Genomic DNA, 20,899 nt, shown 5'->3' with positions numbered 1-20,899 from the left:
GGCGGATTATCCACTCTTTGAATCTTATTACTACCTCCATGATTTTGAAATTGTCTATTTCTATACTATCTGTCAAATTCTGCTTGATCTGTACTTCCCGTGGCTATTAGCTTTCGTTCCATTTCTGTAATATTCCTTCCATGATGAACTCCTGCTTGATCTCGACCTGGACCGTGTAGCACTTGTCGATCTCTGTTCTTCCAATCTAAGATTCTCTTCTCTTAATTCATCATTCTGACGTATCAAATTCGCACGCTCTTCATCTTCTCTTTTTCGTTCTGTAAGCAATCTTTGTCTAAGCTCTGCAATTGTCATATTCTCATCATTCTCCTCAATTCTTTCTGTATCTCCAGTTCTTTGTATTTCCTTTTCAGTTGAACTTGTTTGCGAAATATGAACGCTCATTCTATCATAATCAATATCATTATTTCGCTCTTGTTCACGCTGAGTTCCAATTGGATTTTCGTTTCCTTGATTTTCTCTTACTCTTTCTTCTTGTTGATCAAGATTTGTAATTTTTCTTCTTTCAACAATTCTATTGTTCCTTCTGGATGATGTTCCCTATTCAATAATAGATCCAAGTCTCGCCATCTTCAATTTCCAGATCTTACTTTTTCCAAGATTCTACGAATTTACTACTAGGATTTATCACCCAACCCTGTTTCTGGCACCAAAAATGTAGTTGCAGGAAAGCCTACAGCCACACCCCCAATATTTCTAGACTATCACTCAAGTAATCATAATGAATTCTTTATTAACTTTCAAAGATTATAATTGGATATACTGACCTTACAATGATTTTACAATGACCTTACTTGCTCCCCAAATAAACTTTCTCTCTCCTAGTTTCTTGTCTAACACTCACTAAAAGATCTCTCCCTTGGTGATGACTTCCTTCTTTTATATAGTGATTCCTCATAGTGGATGACAGCTAAGAGATCCACTATTTTCGGAATCATCGTGCGATACATTCGCTCATTTACAATCACTAATTATCGCACAAAATATACTTCACATAGAACATCACACTTTACTCGTGATTTCGCTGACATCATCCAATACGCCACTTCAATTTTGACATGTGCGATAGTCCTCGCTTACATCAGATAATCCTTACTTCGCATACTTATTGATATGTGCGATATTCCACTCATACACCCTTAAAATCCTCAAGATTCAAAATATATTAAACTCCCCCAATTCACTCGTAGACTAATCCTTGAATATCTTTTTTTTAAAGACGAAGGAGTTATTAAAGTCTCCTAACTGTCATACAAAACCATGTAATACGTACAAAACTAAGTGATAATGTAGACTAAACGAAGCTTCATTCAGCTGTAGATTCCCCTGATTACTTATTTTTTCCGGGCATTTAAGTCTATTCTCAAAATTTCAGCCCTAGCAAGGAACAATTCCTTTTACTCAATATCCATCCAGGATAAAGATGGACAGAAAGTAACCAACCATAAATTTTCTCTATAAACATCAAAAAAGAATGAAATAGTTATTTTTTTTGTTTAAGAATGAAAGGGTTACCTTTTTGTTTTGTTTTGATTTTTTTTATCCCCATGAAAGCATGTTTAATTGGTAGGGATTGTGGTGCGTGGATAGCAGGAAAGGCCTACATTTTTGGGTTTCATTATGACTTTTCATTAGCGTTGTTTTGATCGGCTATCTAACAATGATTAAGTTATTAATCTTGTCGGACCCTTTAACAATTGGATGTTCTGTGGGGATATCTCTTTGTATGGCAGCCACCTTAATCTGTTTAGCGTTTGTATATATTTTTTTCTTTTTTTTCCGAAGAGAGGAGGAATTTATTTATATATATGCATTTAGTACGAAATACAAAAAAGGGAAAAAAATGGAATAATGCGAAACCTTCTTACTATTCTTTATTAATGAATGTCCAATTTCTTTAAAAAAAAATTAAGTCGTCAATAACCCGAAAAAAATCAAGAAAAGTAACCTTACATGCAAAATTACAGAAGATCTGTTGTAAGAACAAACGATCCTTCAAATTGAGTATGATTTTAGTACGATAGCATCTATTATACCCAATTATTGCAATTGCTTCGGATGCCCTTTTGTAATTTATTATTAGGATTTATGATGATTGGAACTGATAGCTAGACTAGGTATGGTCAAGGGAGATGAATCTATACATTGGGTTTTAATTTTTGTTTTTTCTTGAAAAGTAAAGAATGGTAGCTGTTGACTAGAAGCCCACAACACTAATAGAATATGGAACATTTTTTTTTTCCAATAGTGGGATGTTTATATTGGACTACCAAATCTCTTGGATAGATAAGAAACAAAACCATCAAGACCTGCTTAACAATGGGGTTTATACGTGAAGACTGATGTGGGAGAATTGACTATTGATGGTATGTGGTGGGAAGACGAAAGAAAAATTTTTAAAAACATTTTGATTTGCTTGCTAGAAAATTTTGTTATTATTGTGGCTGATTTGGAGGAAACAAAATATTTCTCTACATGGAAGTCAAAAGAATCATGGGATTCATCGAGAGTCTATGAGCAGAGGGTATCACAACACTCTGAGAAGTCGATTCAAATTGCATTTCAATTAAAAATCAACTTGAATTCAAAACATTCATATGTGAAGAAGAATGAATACAAGGATGATATTTCAAAAAATTACAAAGGAGAAGAAAAATATAAAAAAGGAGGACGAGGTTCTAACAACTACCAAAAGGGTGATTCTCAACAAGTGTCAAAGTGCAATTTTTATAAGAAGATTGGTCATTTGGAGAAGGATTGTTTGAACAAAAGAAAACCTCAAAGTTTCAATAGTAAGAAGTATGGGTATTTGGAAAAATATTGTGTGTACATAGACAATCAACAAACCAGTAGTGTTGAAGAGAAGGAAGATAAAGAAAACTTGTTGAATACTTGTAAAACTGCTATGGAAACTAAAAGTGAAGTGTGGTTTGTAAATTGTGGTTGTACTTCTCATATGTATGGTGAGAAGAAATTATTTTTCGACATGGATTCGTACGTGGGTTCTCTTGTAGAAATTGGAAAGGGAAACATTGCTCAAGCCAAAGAAAGAGGTATAATTTGTGTACAAACAAGCAAAGATGTGTTATATGTTCCCCATTTGGCACAAAGTTTTCTAGTAAATGCTGGGCAACATGTAGAGCTTGGGTATGAAAAGAAACACAAGAACAAAATACAAGTGAAGAAGAGTATAAAGACTGAGAAAAATAGAAGTTGTACGATTAAGTTTCAAAAAGAAAACAACGTAGCAATGAGGATGAAAACCATAGATGAAACATGGTTAAGGGATAAAATACTTGAGCACCTGAAGTTCACCAGTCTCAAGGTACTTTCCAAAAAAAACATGGTGCAAGGACTTCCTCATCACACCGATCACAAGAAAAGAGTGTATGCAGGTTGTGCACTTGGAAAGCAACAACACCAACCATTCCCAAATCATCTAGCATGGAGAGCAAAAAAAAATCTTGGATTAGTACATGTCGAGGTATGTGGGCCAATGAAGAACACACCAATATATAAAGGTAATAAATACTTTATCTTATTCATTGATGAGTTTATAGGTGTACTTCATGAGACAAAATTTGAATTATGTGGTATTTATAAGAAGTTTAAATCAGATTCCAAAAGTTCATATACACGAAAACTTGACAACAAAAAACAACTATCATGTTCACAATCAACCTCTAAAACTTGATAGCAATAACTTGTAGGAAACTACCTCCCAAAAGTTTACATAAATAAAAATATCGCCCATAAATAATAGCAAGTAGATGAAAAAGTTGTTGGATATTTTCAATAAACCCTTAATTGTAGGCTCTATGGCAGAGTTCGCTGATCGACCTGAACATAATGCGAGACAGCGTCTCGTAGGAATTTTTCTGTTTTAGGGTTTTCGTTGACAGTTAGAAAACTGAACAGAAACATTGTTTTCCAATAGGCACCATTATTGTCTGTTGAAGGAAGAGATGTCAATTCACTCTGAAAAGATGCCTGTTGGAGATAAAGAGTCATCCTCAACGGATGTATAATCCTCTGTAAATAACATCCTATTTTTCCATTCAAAATACATCTCAACTCTCTATGTTTTCTTTCTAAAAAGCATCACCAGAAACTTCTCCTGTGTGTTCTTAGTTGGGTCAAGGTTGTACAACCTTTGAATCCAACACTGTTGTGAGGCTTCAAGTATCCTGACGGCAATATTCATTGACCTATTTGTACTCGCTAATCTTATAGGGAAGGGTCGAATAATTGTCGAAAAGAATCTAACATTAGAGCCAAGAACCCAGAGACAACATTCTTTTCTTCACCCTGTTTAGTGTCAATTTTCCAACAAAAGTCTGGTTGAATAAACCAACTCGCACTAAATAGTTTAAATAAAAAATATATTCGGACGATAAAATTGTAGAGATCAATAAGAAATTTTGTTAGACCTTATATCACTTTAATTTTCTTTGACAAATATTATAATACAAAAGTTAAGTAAAAGAAAAAAGGAAGTGACCAAAACACAGGGCCGACCCTCGTGTTAAAGCAAACAAAGCTTTGATTGAGGCCACACGTTAGAAGAGGCCACCAGAAGAAAAACTTCTCAAGTATAAATCCGATTTTTTGCTCCCGCTAAAAGCCGGGATGATTTTGTAAAACCAACTTAGTATTAAAGCCAGAAGGTAAGTATAAATCGAGTTATTTCTTTATACTTTTGATTATTATTCTATTAAATTTTCATCCTTTTGGAATAAATCCTAGCAGATTAGTGAACCCCGATTTTGCACTGTTTCTGATTAGAATGTTTAGCTGGTCTTATTTGATGCTGCGTTGAAACTCTAATATCGATTGAATTCAACAATGATAAGTGATAACCTTATAAATTGGATTCTAAACTTGATGGAGCTATAGTCCGGTAGAAGAATTGTAGGGAAGAGACCAAAAGAAACCAAACAGGAAAAAATTCTTCACAATTTCTTAGTTTTGCTGACATAGGGGGACATGTATAAGTGGAGGGTTTAATGTTCACATCATAATTCTTATTAACTTGCAGTACATCAAATTGCTTAAACTAAATTGAAAATTAATCTTCTCATTTTTATCAGTTCACAATTTTTATAAAATGGATTGAGAATATCAACTCTGGCTTGATTAATCTCAAAGTTGGAGCATTGTTGTAGCTTTAATCTGCTGTCACATTTTTATTAACAAGGGCCACAAAAAAATTGCTTTAGGCCACAGAAAATGCTGCACGGCCCCGCCAAAAAATACTTGAAACTGTTTGAATATAAAAGTTCTAAATTTATGAAGTGATTATCCCGAAAATAACCCCGAGTGAGAGAAATAGCTAAGCCTCCTTTACACGTCACATATCCCAATAATAGAGAGATGCCAAATCTCCATTCGGGTCTAGCAGCTCCCATTTGATCATGTAGTATCTTGGATGCCAATCATTCCCCACTGACTGTGCCAAATGATGTTAAATTGAAACCACTGCATTTATTCTGACCATGTAATTAACCCTTCAACAGAACAATCAAGGTAATTGCCACTAACCGTTTGGATACAAAAATTGTCAAATAGTCCATTTATATCAAGCGATTCTTCGAAGTTCTTAACATTAGAATCAATCTATAATACAAAACAACATAGATTTTTGAGCCTTGAACGGTCGGATAACATTTTGAGAGACAAACGGGTGATCCGACCATCCCAGTCTCATCCCATCCGAACACATCTAGCGGTTGTGGTGTTTATAACCTCCGTCCATTATAGAGATATTATTAACACTCTTAATAAACTGAAAAAATAAATGCGCCATTAAGAAAATAAATTGAAAAAATAAATGTGAACCCAGATCTTTAAAAACACAAATTATTTAGTCTTTACCAACCTACAAAATACAAACAATTATTCACATAATCAATGTAAAGGGAAGAATCAAAAAATACAAATAATGATTTTCATTATACTTAATGTAGAAACGGAACAATGAGTACATCCAGATCTTTAAAAACACAAACTATCCAACCTTTACCAACCTACAAAATACAAAGAATTATTCACATAACCAATGTAAAGGGATGAATCAAAAAAAGACAAATAATGATTTTCATTATACTCAATGTACAAATGGAACAATGAGTAACGAATCTGTATTTAAAAAAAAATGACTCACCAAAAATTTAAGCAGTAAACCATAGGCCTGATTTTAGTTTTAGTAATCGAATGAGCCTATTTTCATCATCCTGCAAAAAAAAAAAAAAAGAGTTACAATGTAAAACCCAAAGCACATGGAATTTTAGAAACATTTTCTAACATCCATAATAAGTTTATTTTCGAATGAGGCATTTAACCAATCGAAAGATGAGCCCTGTTTTCATTCAAATCAATTTATAACATTCTTAGAAACATTTGATATACGCATTCTTGATCATGATCACAGTTATCTTTGCATCAGATTTTAATGTCATGGATAATTTGGTCGAAATTTACGGGACAAATAAAAAGAAGCTAAACTCAGAGAAAGAAAAAAATCAAAAAAAAAAAAGGAGAAAGAATGATGATCAAGCAATTGAAAAATAGAAAAGCACAAAAGAAAAGAAGCATCCAAAAAAAAAAAAAGCTTCGCAAAACTGATCAAGCAATTGAAACTTATGAGCTTCCCAGACACGGGTTATTCCCGGGAAAAAAAGGATGAAACTTATGAACAATTAAAGAACGAAACAAATGAGCAATTTTGGAATCAATTTTTTTTTGAAATTCTGGAAATGTTTTTTTCTTTTTGCGGATATTGTCATTTTTCATGCTAAGAAGAATGAAGTGGACATTGCTCTTTTTCACGCCACGAAGAATGAAACTTATGAACAATTGAAACTTATGAGTCGAATTAAATCTTACGATGGTGTGTGGCAATTATTTCAATAATTATGATAATTATACCTTTTCATGTCGTGCTGTTACGACACGGGCTATTTATAGTTCTTCTACACGATATCTCTTGAAGCATTTGTAGATTGCTTTCTACATTGGAATTATAAAAACCGGACTATTAAGCTTTCTTTTTTCTCATAATGAATGCCTCCATATGTATATCCAGTTCATTATACTTTAATAATCAATTAAAAGCAATAACATTCCTTAAAATGTTAATGGTTTCTACTAATGTCGTTCTTTATTTTTCTTGAATTATTTTCCTCTTTCTTATCCTTCAGCTTTCCCCGCACCACCACCAACACCACCAGGGCCAGAATACTATATATTAGCTATCCAATGGGCTTATACAGTCTGCGGCAGTCAACCATCACGTTCTTCATCGAATTTCCAGAAAGAATTTACTATCCATGGGTTATGGAGATACCCCGAGTTACCATCTACACCAAATTCCTTCAAACCTGGAGCCCTGGCGCCAATCAAAGCTATGTTGGAGAAAGACTGGATTAATGCTAAGAAAAATAATACTAACAATCAATTCTGGAAACATGAATACAAGAAACATGGGGTACGTACAAGCTTTAGTACCACGAGATTGTATTTTTCCAAAGGGTTAGAAGCGTACGGGACGTTGGAAAAATTTGGTTTGGGTAACTTTCTTGTTCGACTGTTTGCTGGCAAAGCTGCCTCTGAGCAGTTTATATTTACACAACTGAAATCTCACCTACGTAACAAAAACGTTGGAATGATCTGTAGCACAGATGGAAAATCGAACCTTAAGGAACTACAGTTGTGTTTTAAATATCAAGTGAATACCGGGATACAAGGATGGACACTCGATAACTTACCATTTCGGAGAAGGTGTCCAACCGGTGATATAAGACTTCCTCTGTTATAAACTAGTTGTTTGCTTTGTGGACAGCATACATGATGAAACGAACACTTGTTTCTTCATTGCAAGTTCTCATTTCGGGTATGTATTTATTTTCTGAACAGCTTAATTTGGTTTTAAGTGGGTTCATTCTAATAGTATTAAGTGTACGCCACGGGAATGGGGTCCAAAAAAGAGTTCAAATAGTGATTAAGCGCAGAGTAAACTGGCCATCTTTGTATACCAAGTACTTATGGTTATATAGTTGCTGATTGGATTGTCTTCATCTATATGTTTGAATACAGGATATTTGTTTGGAGAATTTCCTAGTGTTTTGATCATATGCTAGTTGGTCTTTGTTAAATACCACTAGCTCCTGGGGGCAATCAAAACTGTCTGGGTCTATGTATTCCCTTTAAAGATCATTTTAAACCACAGGCGTTTTAAAATGGAACTTTTATTGGGTTGATCGTTCCCAACCTCAAAGCTGACAGTCTTAAGGAAAAAGCACAAAATACTGGTCTAGACGAATATACTGGAAGCTAATTAAATGTAATCCTCCAGTGGCTATGGAGTTTAAAACCAATGAGGGTTCCTTTGGTTCTATACAAACGGAAAGAGAGTGTAGAGGCCAACTCAACAACGAACCAATGAAAAAGACATGCAAATGTAAAGATCACAAAATCACCAAAAACTAATAAAAAATGAAATAAGAGGAGCCCGTGAGCATCACTATGAATGGTTGTCATCCCAATTTAGCTTGGCACCAGAACCAGTCACCTACCATTTGCAAGGCATCACTCAAAATATTATTTGTTGATCAAATGAAGATTACAAACCATCCACACAGCAGATAAAAAGTGTTCTCAAACAAACATTACAGCCAAAATGTAGTAAAACACCATAATCATAAGGTAATGCACGAAGTACACTAATAGCCTAATCTCCAAAGTTCAATTGATTGCCTTACAATCAGCACTTAATTTCTCAATAATCCATTGTCGAGTCTTTCCCACCCGCATATTCCTACCTTCGTTGCTGCCACTTGTGCAAAACAAACATATGTCCAGTTAGTTTTATGATTTTTACCAAACATTTCTTCTTTTTTATTTTTTGCATATACATATATTAAGAGAGAAATAAGAAGCTGAATATAGAAACTAAATTCGTACTAACCTTAGTGAGATCCTAGATTTGACTTGACGATGATGATGCCAAGTATATTGAAGGGTTGATCTTCTTGCCATTAATTTTGATGTTAGGGATGTGAGAAAGGATACTCCAATCCCCTCCATCATGCATTCCGCTAGTGTTTCCGATCCACAGGTACTTGAGTTTGGTGAGGCTTTGTAAATACTCCGGAATGAACATAAATGACTCGTCAAGATTAGCGTATAAAGTCAATCTTTGAAGTTCTTTGAATCGTGCTATATCTCTTGGATTGACTAGTGATTGTTCTGGTCCTTCTGGACCTTCCAAAATTTCGAGACTTGTAAGGTTGGGTGAGATTGGTAGGTAAAGACGATGATCTTCAGATATTAGTGATGGACACTCCTCTATAACAAGACTGCTCAAGTTCGGGAGGTTGCGAGGGAATGAAAGTAATTCAGGACACCAATGAAGATACAAATCACGAATACAAGGCAGAAGAGATAAATCTTCGTCTTCTTCTTCTCTAATCTTAAACTCTTTTAAGTTGCACAAGTGAATTTTCTTAATGGGCAGCAAAGACTTAGTCAGAAGTCTCAATGACTTCAACTCCGGGCAAACTAAAGCTCTTAGGATTCTGAGACATGGCAGTACGGATATCTCATTGTTGTTATCCCCTTTTTCACCTTCTGCTATTACACCCAAAACAATTGCCTCCAGACTTGCCATATAACTGATGTCAAGAGTAACTAGGTTTGGAAATGATGAGAAACTATTGAGTTGACAAATAACTCTACGATTGGACATTGCATTGCGTCTGATACAGTAAAACCCAACACAGATACTTGTCAACTGATGCGCATGTCGTATCGTAAGAGTTTCAAGAGATGGAAGTTTATTCAAAGGTGGCAATGCAATCAAATTTGTACACCCGAAGAGTGTGATGCTTGTAACACGAGGCATAATGTCACCAACCTGTACTTCTCTACTGCCAAATTCCCATACTTGCAAGTTTTTAGTGCCATTAATAATCAATGTTATCAACTTTGGAAATGCCACTTCAGTTACACATTGACCAGCACCATAGATCTCAACCCCAATATGCCTTAGTTTTGTTAGATTTTTTATCACCAGTTCTTCAAGAGATGGCAGGAGCCCCAAAGCTGGCAATTCCGTACAATTGGAGCATTTATATAATTCTAGAAACCGTAGGTTTGTTAATGCTCTTATATCACCCATCCAACTTGGGAATTTGAAACCCAAGTAATTGCTTATGGTGAGCTTCTTCAAGTTAGAATGAGGCTGTAGAACCGCTAAGAAGCTCTCCATTAATCTCTCTACGTCTAATACCTCTGAGCTTTGTTGATGTATCTGACTGTTACTTGACGTGGAAGCCAGTGTTTCTTCACAAGAATCAAAATCTAAACGAAGCTCAATTAGCTGACTCTTTGTTTGAAGTTTTGCTTCAGAAGCTTGCTCTGCGGATTTCAGTCTCCCTAGCCCTTTTATTTCTAAATAATCTTTTAAAAGTTTGTGGTGTTTTAACTCTCCGAGTTTACACCCTTCCGCGGCAGCAGTGACAATGAATGTGCTCAAGGTTTGGAGATATTTCCAGTTTCTAATTCCTCCCGGTAAGTATACCAAACCAGCTAGCCTAATATCAAGGTTTCTCAACTTGATCATTCTCCATACTCCTTTAGGAAGTTTTATAAGGCTCTTACACCTTTTCAGTTTCAATGTTTGTAGGTTAATTAGACCACACAATGAATCAGGCAATTCTGTTAAGTTCTTGTTTCTGGACAAATCGAGATATCTTAGATGTATTAGCTTATCAATCTGATTGGAGATGTGTGTTATACCCATGCCTTTCAATTTCAATACCCGAAGATTTCTTAAGTTACGAATTAAGTCAGAAGAGAGACTATCAACACTGAATGAGTGATCCATATGTCTCCTACACTGGACAGTTCGGACATTATCAACCTTTCTTATTGAGGCAAGAAAAGAACCCTGACTAGCGTCACGCTCATCATATATTAAACTCAAATGAATAGGATTCCCATGCTGCTTAGAACAGAATGTGTCTTCATTGTTATACGAGTCATAACAATGATCCCTCGTAAGAAACTGAGCAAAATCATGAACAAGATCATGCATCTTACAACAGAATTCTCTGCCAACATCATCCGTAGAAATGTCTTGGAAAAACGAACGATCAACTAATTCATCAAAGTACTCCTCGCCGGTTAACTCGGGGTCTTTTGCTTGGTCAGTACTTGAGTAAAGAAAGCCGTGTGCCATCCAAAGCCTAACTAAGGTACGTTTCCTTATTTTGAAAGCCTTAGGAAAGGTTGCACAATATAGAAAACAGTTCTTCAGTTGTGATTCTAGGTCATCATAACTTAGCAAAAAAATAGGATATACAAGTTTCTTTTGGTGATCAAAACCTTTTAGTTCCCAAATCTTGCTATCTAGGACATGCATCCAATGATTTTCATTAACTTTTTTGTTCAAAAGACTTCCCAAAAGACTTAAAGCAAGTGGTAAGCCGTGACACTTTTTTGATATTGTGGTGCCAATATCTTCTAAACATTCACTCCTTTCTTTCTCCTTCCCATGAAAAGCTTTACGATGTAACAATAAACTGCTATAGTCAGAATTTAAACCTTGCAACATATGTTTGTAAGAGTTCAACGCTGACGCAACAGTTTCTCTTCGAGTAGTAACTAAAATGCGACTTCCTTGTTCTCCAAGATCAAGTATGTGCGTAAACTCTTTCAAATTATTAGGATCATTAGTCCACACATCATCGAGCACAAGTAAGAATTTTTTCCCTTTAACTGACTCACATAACTCTCCAAATAACAGATTCCATGTCGAGGTATGTGTGTCTTTTTCCTTAGCTGCTCGTATGATTGCCTTGGCAACTTTTATACGATCAAAGGGATCAGACACACATACCCACATGGGCAACTTAAAGTGAGATTTCACCTTTTCATGGTCGAATACTAGTTGGGCAAGAGTAGTCTTGCCAAGACCCCCCATTCCAATGATTGAAATGATGCGGGGGTCTCTAGTTTCGTTTTCCAGCTGGTTAGTACTACTCTCAACACCGAAGAGTCTGTTCAAAATTAATTCTTGGTCAGAATCACGACCGAATATATTTGGACGATCTACGATGATGGAACTAGTTTCTTTTCGCTCATGAACGTGAGGACCTTTCTCAGGTCTCTCACTCATTTTGAACAGAAATTGATTTCTCTCATTTTTAATACAATCTAAAGCCTCTCGGATTTGTTTTATCTTATAAGCAATATCATGTCGTAAAACAACTTGTTTGACGCAGGAGATAGGAGAACAGAAATAGGAAGATAATTTTGGTACCTGATTTCCATTGTCCTCCACGAGTTTCAGCTTTTCCAACCGTGATTTCTGTATCTCTGTTCCCCACTCGTCCAAAACGTCTTCCATTTCATAGGCTGTATTTTTGAGTTTAGCCAACCAAATCTTCACTGATTCCTCATTCATTTGCCTCTGCTCAGCCTCATTCAGCACAGCTTGGAGGGTCATGAATGTTGATTCGAGCTTCTTGACCTCCTTTCGAACACCCACCACTAACCTCACTTCTTGTTCAATCTCTTGTTTGATAACATCACCTAATTCATTAATCAAATAGGAAAGAAGAGCATCGGCCATAATTATAAACTCACAGATGAAAAATTTATGGTTTAATTAGTTACGTTGTTACTCTCCCACTCTCTCTCTTTCTGATTAAACTAATTAAACTATAGGTTGTTTCACAGGATTAGAATCACACGAAAGATTTACTCTTCTTCAAACAGGTAAGGTGTCTTAGTCTAGTAGCTGTTGACAATGGCATTCATTTTACCTTTGACTTTTCTTTCCCCTATCTACAAGTAGCTAATATAATCGTTTAATTACACCGACCTCATTCTACTGGACCACTTCTTCGATAATTACATCATTGACTAGAATAATATTTTCCCATAGCCATGGGAGAAACAATAAATAAACCACGATAAGGTAGCAAAAGAAGAAAAACCAAGATAATACTCCCAGTATAAGAAAATCTATTTATTGTTACACTATATATTGTTACATCTTCAATATATATGTTGTAAAAGAAAAAATTTAGTGACAATAATTCTCAAGTGCAGTTAAAAGCTATAATTTACCGATGCAAAATGAAATTTTTGTCATAAAACTGTAGCAACAATATGAAAATAATATGGCAAAAAAATATAATCTCTTACTGCAGTATTATAAAGTGGGTGCAGCAATAAACTTCTTGTTACATAGGATATCGCGACACTAGTAGGAATTTATGCCATAACCATAGCTATGAAAAAAGAGTTATTATCACTTTTTATTTTAATTTAATAGTGTTTTTCATTACAGGTGAGAAAAAAAGATCTTGTTAACTTGTATATCCGTATACAAGTTAACAAGGATATTATTGACTTTATGTCACTTAGGAAATTGAAACAGACCACAGAAGTAATTAATAATTTAGCTTTACCTAGCATTGAGATTTGTGTTCCACTAATACCGTTAGGTTTTATTAACGGGAAATCAATCAGAGATTTCTCTCAGTGTTCTGAAAACAGGTCCGGTCCGGCCAATCAGCCCATTAAACCGGTGATCCAGTCACTTTTCTGGGCTGGGTCGTCAATGACCCAGTAAATTTCTAAGAAACCGTTTAGTTTTGTGAAAATCGGGTGACTCGGACGGGTTGACCCTTGATCCAGCCGAGTATGTACGGTTCTCGAACGAGTTGATTCGTTGTTTTTTTTGTCGCAAAAAGAATTTGTGTGAGCAAGGAGAGGTGATCCCATGATCTATTACTCCTTCAAGATACCCTTAGCCAGTGAATCAGTTGTTTTTTGGTGATGATTATGCATATAAATAATATACAATTCATTTAAACAACAAAGCATTGACAAAAACTTGTATTTATGTGACCCAGTGAATCCGATTTGAACCACTGGTTAAACCGTTTGACCCTGACCCAGTAACCTTTCCGATTTGATGTTCCGGAAGGTTTTCAGAACATTGATTTTTCTCTCTTATTTCCATTCTTATCTTCTCCTTTTCCATTTTTATTAACTCACGAGTCGACAGCTCGACATCCTCCATTCTTCTTTTAGTGTAAAATCTTAATTATAGCTTCTTCCTCACTTGCCTTTTTACTTGTTCCATATACAGAAAAATAATACTCCATCCGTTTCACAAACACAGTCCGTTTTGACTTTCTCAAAATATTAAGGAGACCATCCTATTTTACTTGACTACCCTTAGTTACTTACCTATTTTATTTTAATAAAAATGCTACCAAAAAAGACTATATAAAATTGGTGTGAGAATTATAAATACGAAATATAAAAGGGAAATTTAAAAGAGATTGAATTTAAGAAGTATAAACTTTATAAAGAATCTAATTTTTAGAGTTAAATGTATATTTCCTTAAAAGAAACGAAGGATATATTTGTTTCCTCAATTATACTAATTTCTTTAATATTTTAGATTGGGTCACGTTAAAGATGAATTTATGAATATAAAGAATTCAAGGGTATATTAGATAGTTTATTGAAAAAGTATGACTATAAACAGAAGCTGGACATGATTTTGAAACTGACGAAAAAGGAATAGAGGATGGTTTTTCAGAAATAGAGGGAGTAAAATCTTTGAACAGAAAAGTCAATTATATGATGGGTGCTAGTATAACTTATTAGAAACAAGATTCATATCCAGTAATGCATCAGAAAACTAGTTTTGTAAATTGATGAATGACATGCAAAATGTAAAAGGATGATGAATCAAGGCAGAAATAGAATTGGGTGGGTGTTCATCAAATTAAAATTAGAACAAGATGTTATTTTTGTTGGGTTTGATTAAAAGATTGGGTTTGATCCGTGGATTTCAAGATGTTTATCAACAGAAGAAACTTGTTCACAGATCGCAACTAAAGCAGCAGCAGCAAGCTCTATAATTCCTAATTGTAACTTCTTGCATTGATTAATTGATTTAACCATTGTTGAAGACTTGATGCAACCATTGTTGAATCTTCTGAAGAATTCATTGATTAATTGATGAATACAAATTCGACGATATGAAAATTAATTGATGAATACAAATCCATTGTTGAATCTTGAAATTTTACTGATCCAGATATTTTCGGTTTAAATGGGATGAATAATATTACTGCATTAATTACTCGTTAATTAATAATTCAACTAATGGCTATAATAGTGGAATCCAGGTCATAATTATCAAATCTTTTAATAAACCTCGTGGCTAATTACGGAAATTTCTCTGTATTATTACAGCGAGTTGTTACCGATAATTTTCTCAAAATTTGAGTATATAAGGAAAAAATGAAGATGATAAATTGCCTCCTTCTGCTTCCTTAATCTCTGACCAGGTATACAAGTTAACATTGGCTGTGAAAAAATACAACTTATGAGAGCGCAGAAGTTAGAGAGTCACGCGAACGAAATCGCGGTTTTTAGCCGCGGATTTGGATCATCTGCATGAGATCTAACAATACGTTATTGTTTGATAATTTATTTGTTTTTTCTCCCTAAACTTTATAATACTTCTTATTGAACCCTCCGTCTTCAAGAGATGGGTTATTCATCATGGGGTCGGTTGACATGTTGTATATCCGAATGGATGAAAAGCTTAAGATGAGATCTCTAATCCTCTATGATGTTATAAAATGGGATTAGCTGAAGATCAAGTGATAACCAATAACTTTAAACTCTAGCTTTTCCGTTGATGGAGGGTTGATTGATTACAGGTGGATCATCATAATTTTTTGCCCTTTTGTACATTTAAGAAAAGGCATCTCAAAGTTAGAATTTAGAATGAAATAGTCTTGTCTAGAAGTGAATCACTAATATGAATGCAATTAATCCAATTATTGGTTGCTTTTTTTGACCGCATCCGTTCATTTTAGATTTTCTTCTTTTCGGACCACACAAATGGTGGTACCCCGATAATCATAAACAGCCGTTACCACTTGACGCCCCCCTACTTATCTGTCCATTTATGATCACCTTTTTCAACCACACATACTTTCCTAAAGCAGATGGGCCAAAATGATTTATCCAAGTTTAAGTAAATATCGCAATTAGGTATTGACTACTGAGCTTGCAATCGAGACTGCAATAAAGATTTCTAGCTATAAAAAATTTCCTGCTGCAATTATCAAAAGCAGTAAATAATCACAAAACACCAACCATTTCAATGCGGACACAGTACATAAAAAGGTCATCTACAAAGGCAAAACAGAAATAAAAATACGTCTGTCCTATGTCGATTTCTTGAATAATTACCCCAGAAATCGTATATATTAATGAAGAACAACAACGCAACAGCTGACACTGACTTAGTCAAGTTCTCAAAAAAGCTTTGGGATGTTCCTACATTTCCTAGGCAAAACATTTCATATGGAAATGCATCACAGATATCGCCCCATCAAATGAGAGAATGGCTAGAGTGATGAACAACTCTGGTGAACAATGCAAGATGTGATATCAATTCAAGGAATTAAAACTACAAGACATATACTGTGGGAGTGTCGTTTCCCCATAGCAGTATGGACATCTCGACCAGGAGCAAGAAGAATTATGTTGAATCCAACACAAGTGTGTAAGAATTGATCAAAAGTTGGTTCAGTAATGGATCAAGATGGCAAATACAACTTGGGAAATTTGGAAGGAAGGTTGTAGATGTGTCTTTGAGAATATTAAACCAAATCCGATTGAGATTATCAGGCTAATCGAATTGCTTAACAACTCCACAAAGAAGAAAATTGTGCTGAAACACCAACCTGGTGTTACTATTATTATTAGTAGTCTGTCTATTATCAAATGCACACCACTCAACTGATATTTATTACTCAATCTATTGTAATGCTTCTTTTAAAATTGTTGGTTCGACTTGTCATTCAGGATGGGGCTTATTTGTCATTCTTTTGCAGGGCGATTCATCCAAGAAAGTTGTACCCGAGCCAATCGACTCTTGAATGTGGATCTGCATAGTATGGAGGTCTACTACAAGCAATGCAGTGCGCGGCTAAACTGGGATTACAAAGTGTTTGCTTGGAGATGGAAGTGAAATTGGTGATCAGTGCAGTCAATGAAGATTTCCAAATAACAACATGGGGGAAGCAAGTTTTAATTTTAGAGATAAAATTTAATTTAGAAAAACATCCTTTTTATAAATAAGAAAACAAGCCGGCTGATAAAGTGGCTAGGCATGCTAGAACTCGTATAATTTCGCAAGTTTGGTATGTTGTGGTGATCTACACTACAAATAATGATCAGTTCTAATTCTACAAGATCTAATATGTGAATTAGAGAAAAACCTCGAGAGGCAGAAGAACAAAAACTTAGATTCAATTTCTCATACATCAAAATAAACGAGTCTCGAAACAAGTAGGGTTAGAATAAAGGCACTCGTGCCACCCACACGATACCACTCTTCTACACTCACAAGCCACACGAGCCAAACACAAACATAATGATAAATACACTCAAGGACTCGGGGTGCCCTTATCATGGGACATGACAAGTGCCCACCCCTACAGCTTATACTTGTCCTCAAGTATAAATTTAGGAAACTTAGATGTGATGAATGTGGTATCTTCCAAGCAGTAATCACCATCAGCAGCGTGAGACCATTAAGTTAGAAGATGTGGAACATGTTGACGACCTTTGATAATCACCCGAGAATCAACAACTGCAACTGGTTTGAACTTCATCAATCCATATCTGTCTAGGGAAGGTAAGCTTGTTTGGGGAAGAGCTCCTTCACCCGCCTTCTTCTTTAATTGAGCAACCTGAAAAATGGGATGGATACGAGAAGTATGAGGCAGTTGAAGTTTGTAGGATACCTGACCAATCCATTGCAGCACCTGATAAGGACCAAAAAATTTGGCTGACAGTTTAAGGTTCTTGCGCAGTTGAACTGAGGTTTGTCGATATTCTGCAGACGTAGGTAAACCCAACTATACTATTTTCTTTAATATTTCCTTAAAAGGAATGAAGGATATATTTGTTTCCTCAATTATACTAATTTCTTTAATATTTTATATTGGGTCACGTTAAAAATGAATTTATGAATATAAAGAATTCAAGGGTATATTAGATAGTTCATTGAAAAAGTATGACTATAAACAGAAGCTTGACACAATTTTGAAACTGACGAAAAAGGAATAGAGGACGGTTTTTCAGAAACAGAGGGAGTAAAATCTTTGAATTGGGTGGGTGCTAGTATAACTTATTAGAAACAAGATTCATATCCAGTAATGCATCAGAAAACTAGTTTTGTGAATTGATGAATGACATGCAAAATGTAAAAGGATGATGGAATCAAGGAAGAAATAGAATTGGGTGGGTGTTCATCAAATTAAAATTAGAACAAGATGTTATTTTTGTTGGGTTTGATTAAAAGATTAGGTTTGATCCGTGGATTCAAGATGTTTATCAACAGAAGAAACTTGTTCACAGATCGCAACTAAAGCAGCAGCATCAAGCTCTATAATTCCTAATTGTAACTTCTTGCATTGATTAATTGATTTAACCATTGTTGAAGACTTGATGCAACCATTGTTGAATCTTCTGAAGAATCCATTGATTAATTGATGAATACAAATTCGACGATATGAAAATTAATTGATGAATACAAATCCATTGTTGAATCATGAAATTTTACTGATCCAGATATTTTCGGTTTAAATGGGATGAATAATATTACTGCATTAATTACTCGTTAATTAATAATTCAACTAATGGCTATAATAGTGGAATCCAGGTCATAATTATCAAATCTTTTAATAAACCTCGGGGCTAATTACGGAAATTTCTCTGTATTATTACAGCGAGTTGTTACCGATAATTTTCTCGAAATTTGAGTATATAAGGAAAAAATGAAGATGATTAATTGCCTCTTTCTGCTTCCTTAATCTATGACCAGGTATACAAGTTAACATTTGCTGTGAAAATCACGAAGGCATCCGAATGTTCACAACCAATCATCGTAATCTAGAGAGATTTGTGGTGATGATATCCGAGTGTTGATTCCTTGGCTCAAAACCTTCGGGTTTATCATAGCCTCATCTAACAACTCCATGCGAGACGTTTGCGCACGGGATATAGGTAAAAACAAAGAAAGCAAAACGTATAAGTAAAGATCCATGGGGTTAGACAAATATAAAGTGCTGAAATGTAAACAAGACCGAGGTTTACGTGGTTCAGCACTAAGGCCTACGTCCACGGGGTTTGTTGTTTCACTATATTCTTCACGGTTACAAGAGTAGTCGAATGACTTTTGGGTTTACATGTTTTTCCCTTCTAAAGGATTAACTTACACTTGCAATCTCTCTCTCCTTCCCTTCCTGATTTTTCCGATCCCCCTTCCTATTGGTGGAGAGGGGGTATTTATAGGGTTAGAGTGTGGGACCCATCTCTGAAGGCCGTTGGAACCTTATCTTCTAGTGTCTTGTGTCCATCACGCAGAGGTCTGCGTTTGCCACTTGATCACGCAGAGACATCCTCGCTCGTTCCACGGGTTGATAGACACGTATACTCCTCAGAGTGTTTAATGAAGGTGGTTGAGATGCCTGCTCGTGTCAGACAAGTGTCTTCTGCCCCTGTCACGTTCGTGTTAGCTAACTTTCTCTCCACCGTTGATCTTAGCTTCTTTTGGGATGAGATAAAGTAACTCCTTGGGGTTTATTTGGTGTTCCGTAGTGCATCGTATTTTGATGTCCTGGCCTGCATGCTTTCCACGTATTTTTCTATATACACGTGTCTGATGGTGAGATATATGTATCCACAATTTTCCCCTTTTCTTCGGGCTTGAATGTTTAATGGGTGCATTGAAGAAAACAGTCTTTGCATATTCTTCTATCTCTCCTAATAACTTTTCCTAGATACTTGGGCACGTCTTTTATTTGTGCATTAACTGCTCATGTAACAGGCACGTTTCCCATTCCTCCATTAATTTCCTTCTCTTTCTTTCGGGTATATTAAGGAGAGAAAGAAAATTAATTTCATTCTTCCTAAACATTCTCTCGATTTTAATTCTTCGTTTTTCAGCCCTTAAATTCTCTGTCAGTCTTCATTCTTCAGCCCTTAAATTCTCTGGAAGTCTTCATTCTTCAGCCCTTAAATTCTCTGTCAGTCTTCATTCTTCAGCCCTTAAATTCTTTCCACTGAGCATTAATCACACTTGCCTCCTCTTTATTTCTGATTTGTTCTTTCTGCTGCTGTTTTTACTGGTAAGTTGTTCTTTTCTTTGTTTCCATGGTTTTAGGCTTTGTTGATTTGTAAATTTTCTGTTACTGTTGTTCCTTGTTTGTGATGAAGAACTTATTTCAATGCTTGCATGCTATTTTTCCCCTGTTCTTCGTCTTAAATCAAGGAAGCCCTTGTTAGGGTAGGGATTTTATGGAATTTCGATCACGTATGCTAATTTTAGGGTTTCTGCGTTGTCGTGTGTGGATTTCTATTTATGTGGTTTTTTGATCGTTGGTAATGTCCTCGAGTTTGTTTTTGACTTGTTTATGATTAATCTTTTCGCAGCCATGTCTGACCGTCCGCGGCTTCCTTATCAGACTCCTGGTTCTGGTCTATCGAGATCTCCTCCGCGTAGAGAGTCTCAAGATGATGTTCGTAGAAGTCGAGTTTCTTCTGGGGCGAAGGCCTCATCTTCTAGGGAAGAAGTTCCTTTGACAAATCTTTCTGGGGCTCGAAAAGTCTTTGATCGCGCGGTGTCTCGTCCTCCTGATGATGTTAGGAGTACGCACACACCGACTCGTGCTGTCGCTTTTGATGTTCCTCCTCTACGTTCTCTAGTGCCCGAGCATCCTCTGCCGCCCCCTCCTACAACTTCTTTTAAAGGGAAGAGTAC

At 35.6% G+C, this 20,899-nt stretch overlaps 2 protein-coding genes across 3 annotated transcripts; one reads left to right on the top strand and one right to left on the bottom strand.

Annotated features, from left to right (window-relative positions):
- The first annotated feature begins 2,330 nt into the window (after positions 1-2,330).
- Positions 2,331-8,089, top strand: LOC113344283. The gene is made up of 2 exons (XM_026588285.1): positions 2,331-3,542; positions 7,221-8,089. Exons 1-2 carry the CDS (start codon positions 2,390-2,392, stop codon positions 7,835-7,837), a joined length of 1,770 nt encoding a protein of 589 aa, XP_026444070.1. The 5' UTR covers positions 2,331-2,389; the 3' UTR covers positions 7,838-8,089.
- A 507-nt stretch (positions 8,090-8,596) lies between these two features.
- On the bottom strand, positions 8,597-12,818 carry LOC113344435 (putative disease resistance protein RGA3). 2 transcript variants are annotated; one of them, XM_026588410.1, is made up of 2 exons: positions 8,987-12,818; positions 8,597-8,854 (listed from the first exon to the last, which is right to left on the bottom strand). In XM_026588410.1, exon 1 carries the CDS (start codon positions 12,653-12,655, stop codon positions 8,999-9,001), a length of 3,657 nt encoding a protein of 1,218 aa, XP_026444195.1. In that variant the 5' UTR covers positions 12,656-12,818; the 3' UTR covers positions 8,597-8,854; positions 8,987-8,998. The 2 variants fall into 2 exon arrangements, with proteins under 2 accessions (XP_026444195.1, XP_026444196.1); XM_026588411.1 differs by having other exon boundaries at positions 8,597-8,848.
- Positions 12,819-20,899: the final 8,081 nt, after the last annotated feature.

Source organism: Papaver somniferum, unplaced genomic scaffold, assembly GCF_003573695.1.
Source record: "Papaver somniferum cultivar HN1 unplaced genomic scaffold, ASM357369v1 unplaced-scaffold_76, whole genome shotgun sequence".
NCBI classification, from domain to species: domain Eukaryota; kingdom Viridiplantae; phylum Streptophyta; class Magnoliopsida; order Ranunculales; family Papaveraceae; genus Papaver; species Papaver somniferum.
The sequence above is the reverse complement of the archived record's forward strand: the minus strand, read 5'-3'. Positions and strand labels throughout refer to the sequence as shown.

Coding starts and splice junctions, on each gene's coding strand:
- LOC113344283 (XM_026588285.1), top strand. CDS start 2,390: ATGTGGTGGGAAGACGAAAGAAAAATTTTTAAAAACATTTTGATTTGC. Junction 3,543..7,220: donor GAACACACCAATATATAAAG/GTAATAAATACT, acceptor CTTATCCTTCAG/CTTTCCCCGCACCACCACCA.
- LOC113344435 (XM_026588410.1), bottom strand. CDS start 12,655: ATGGCCGATGCTCTTCTTTCCTATTTGATTAATGAATTAGGTGATGTT.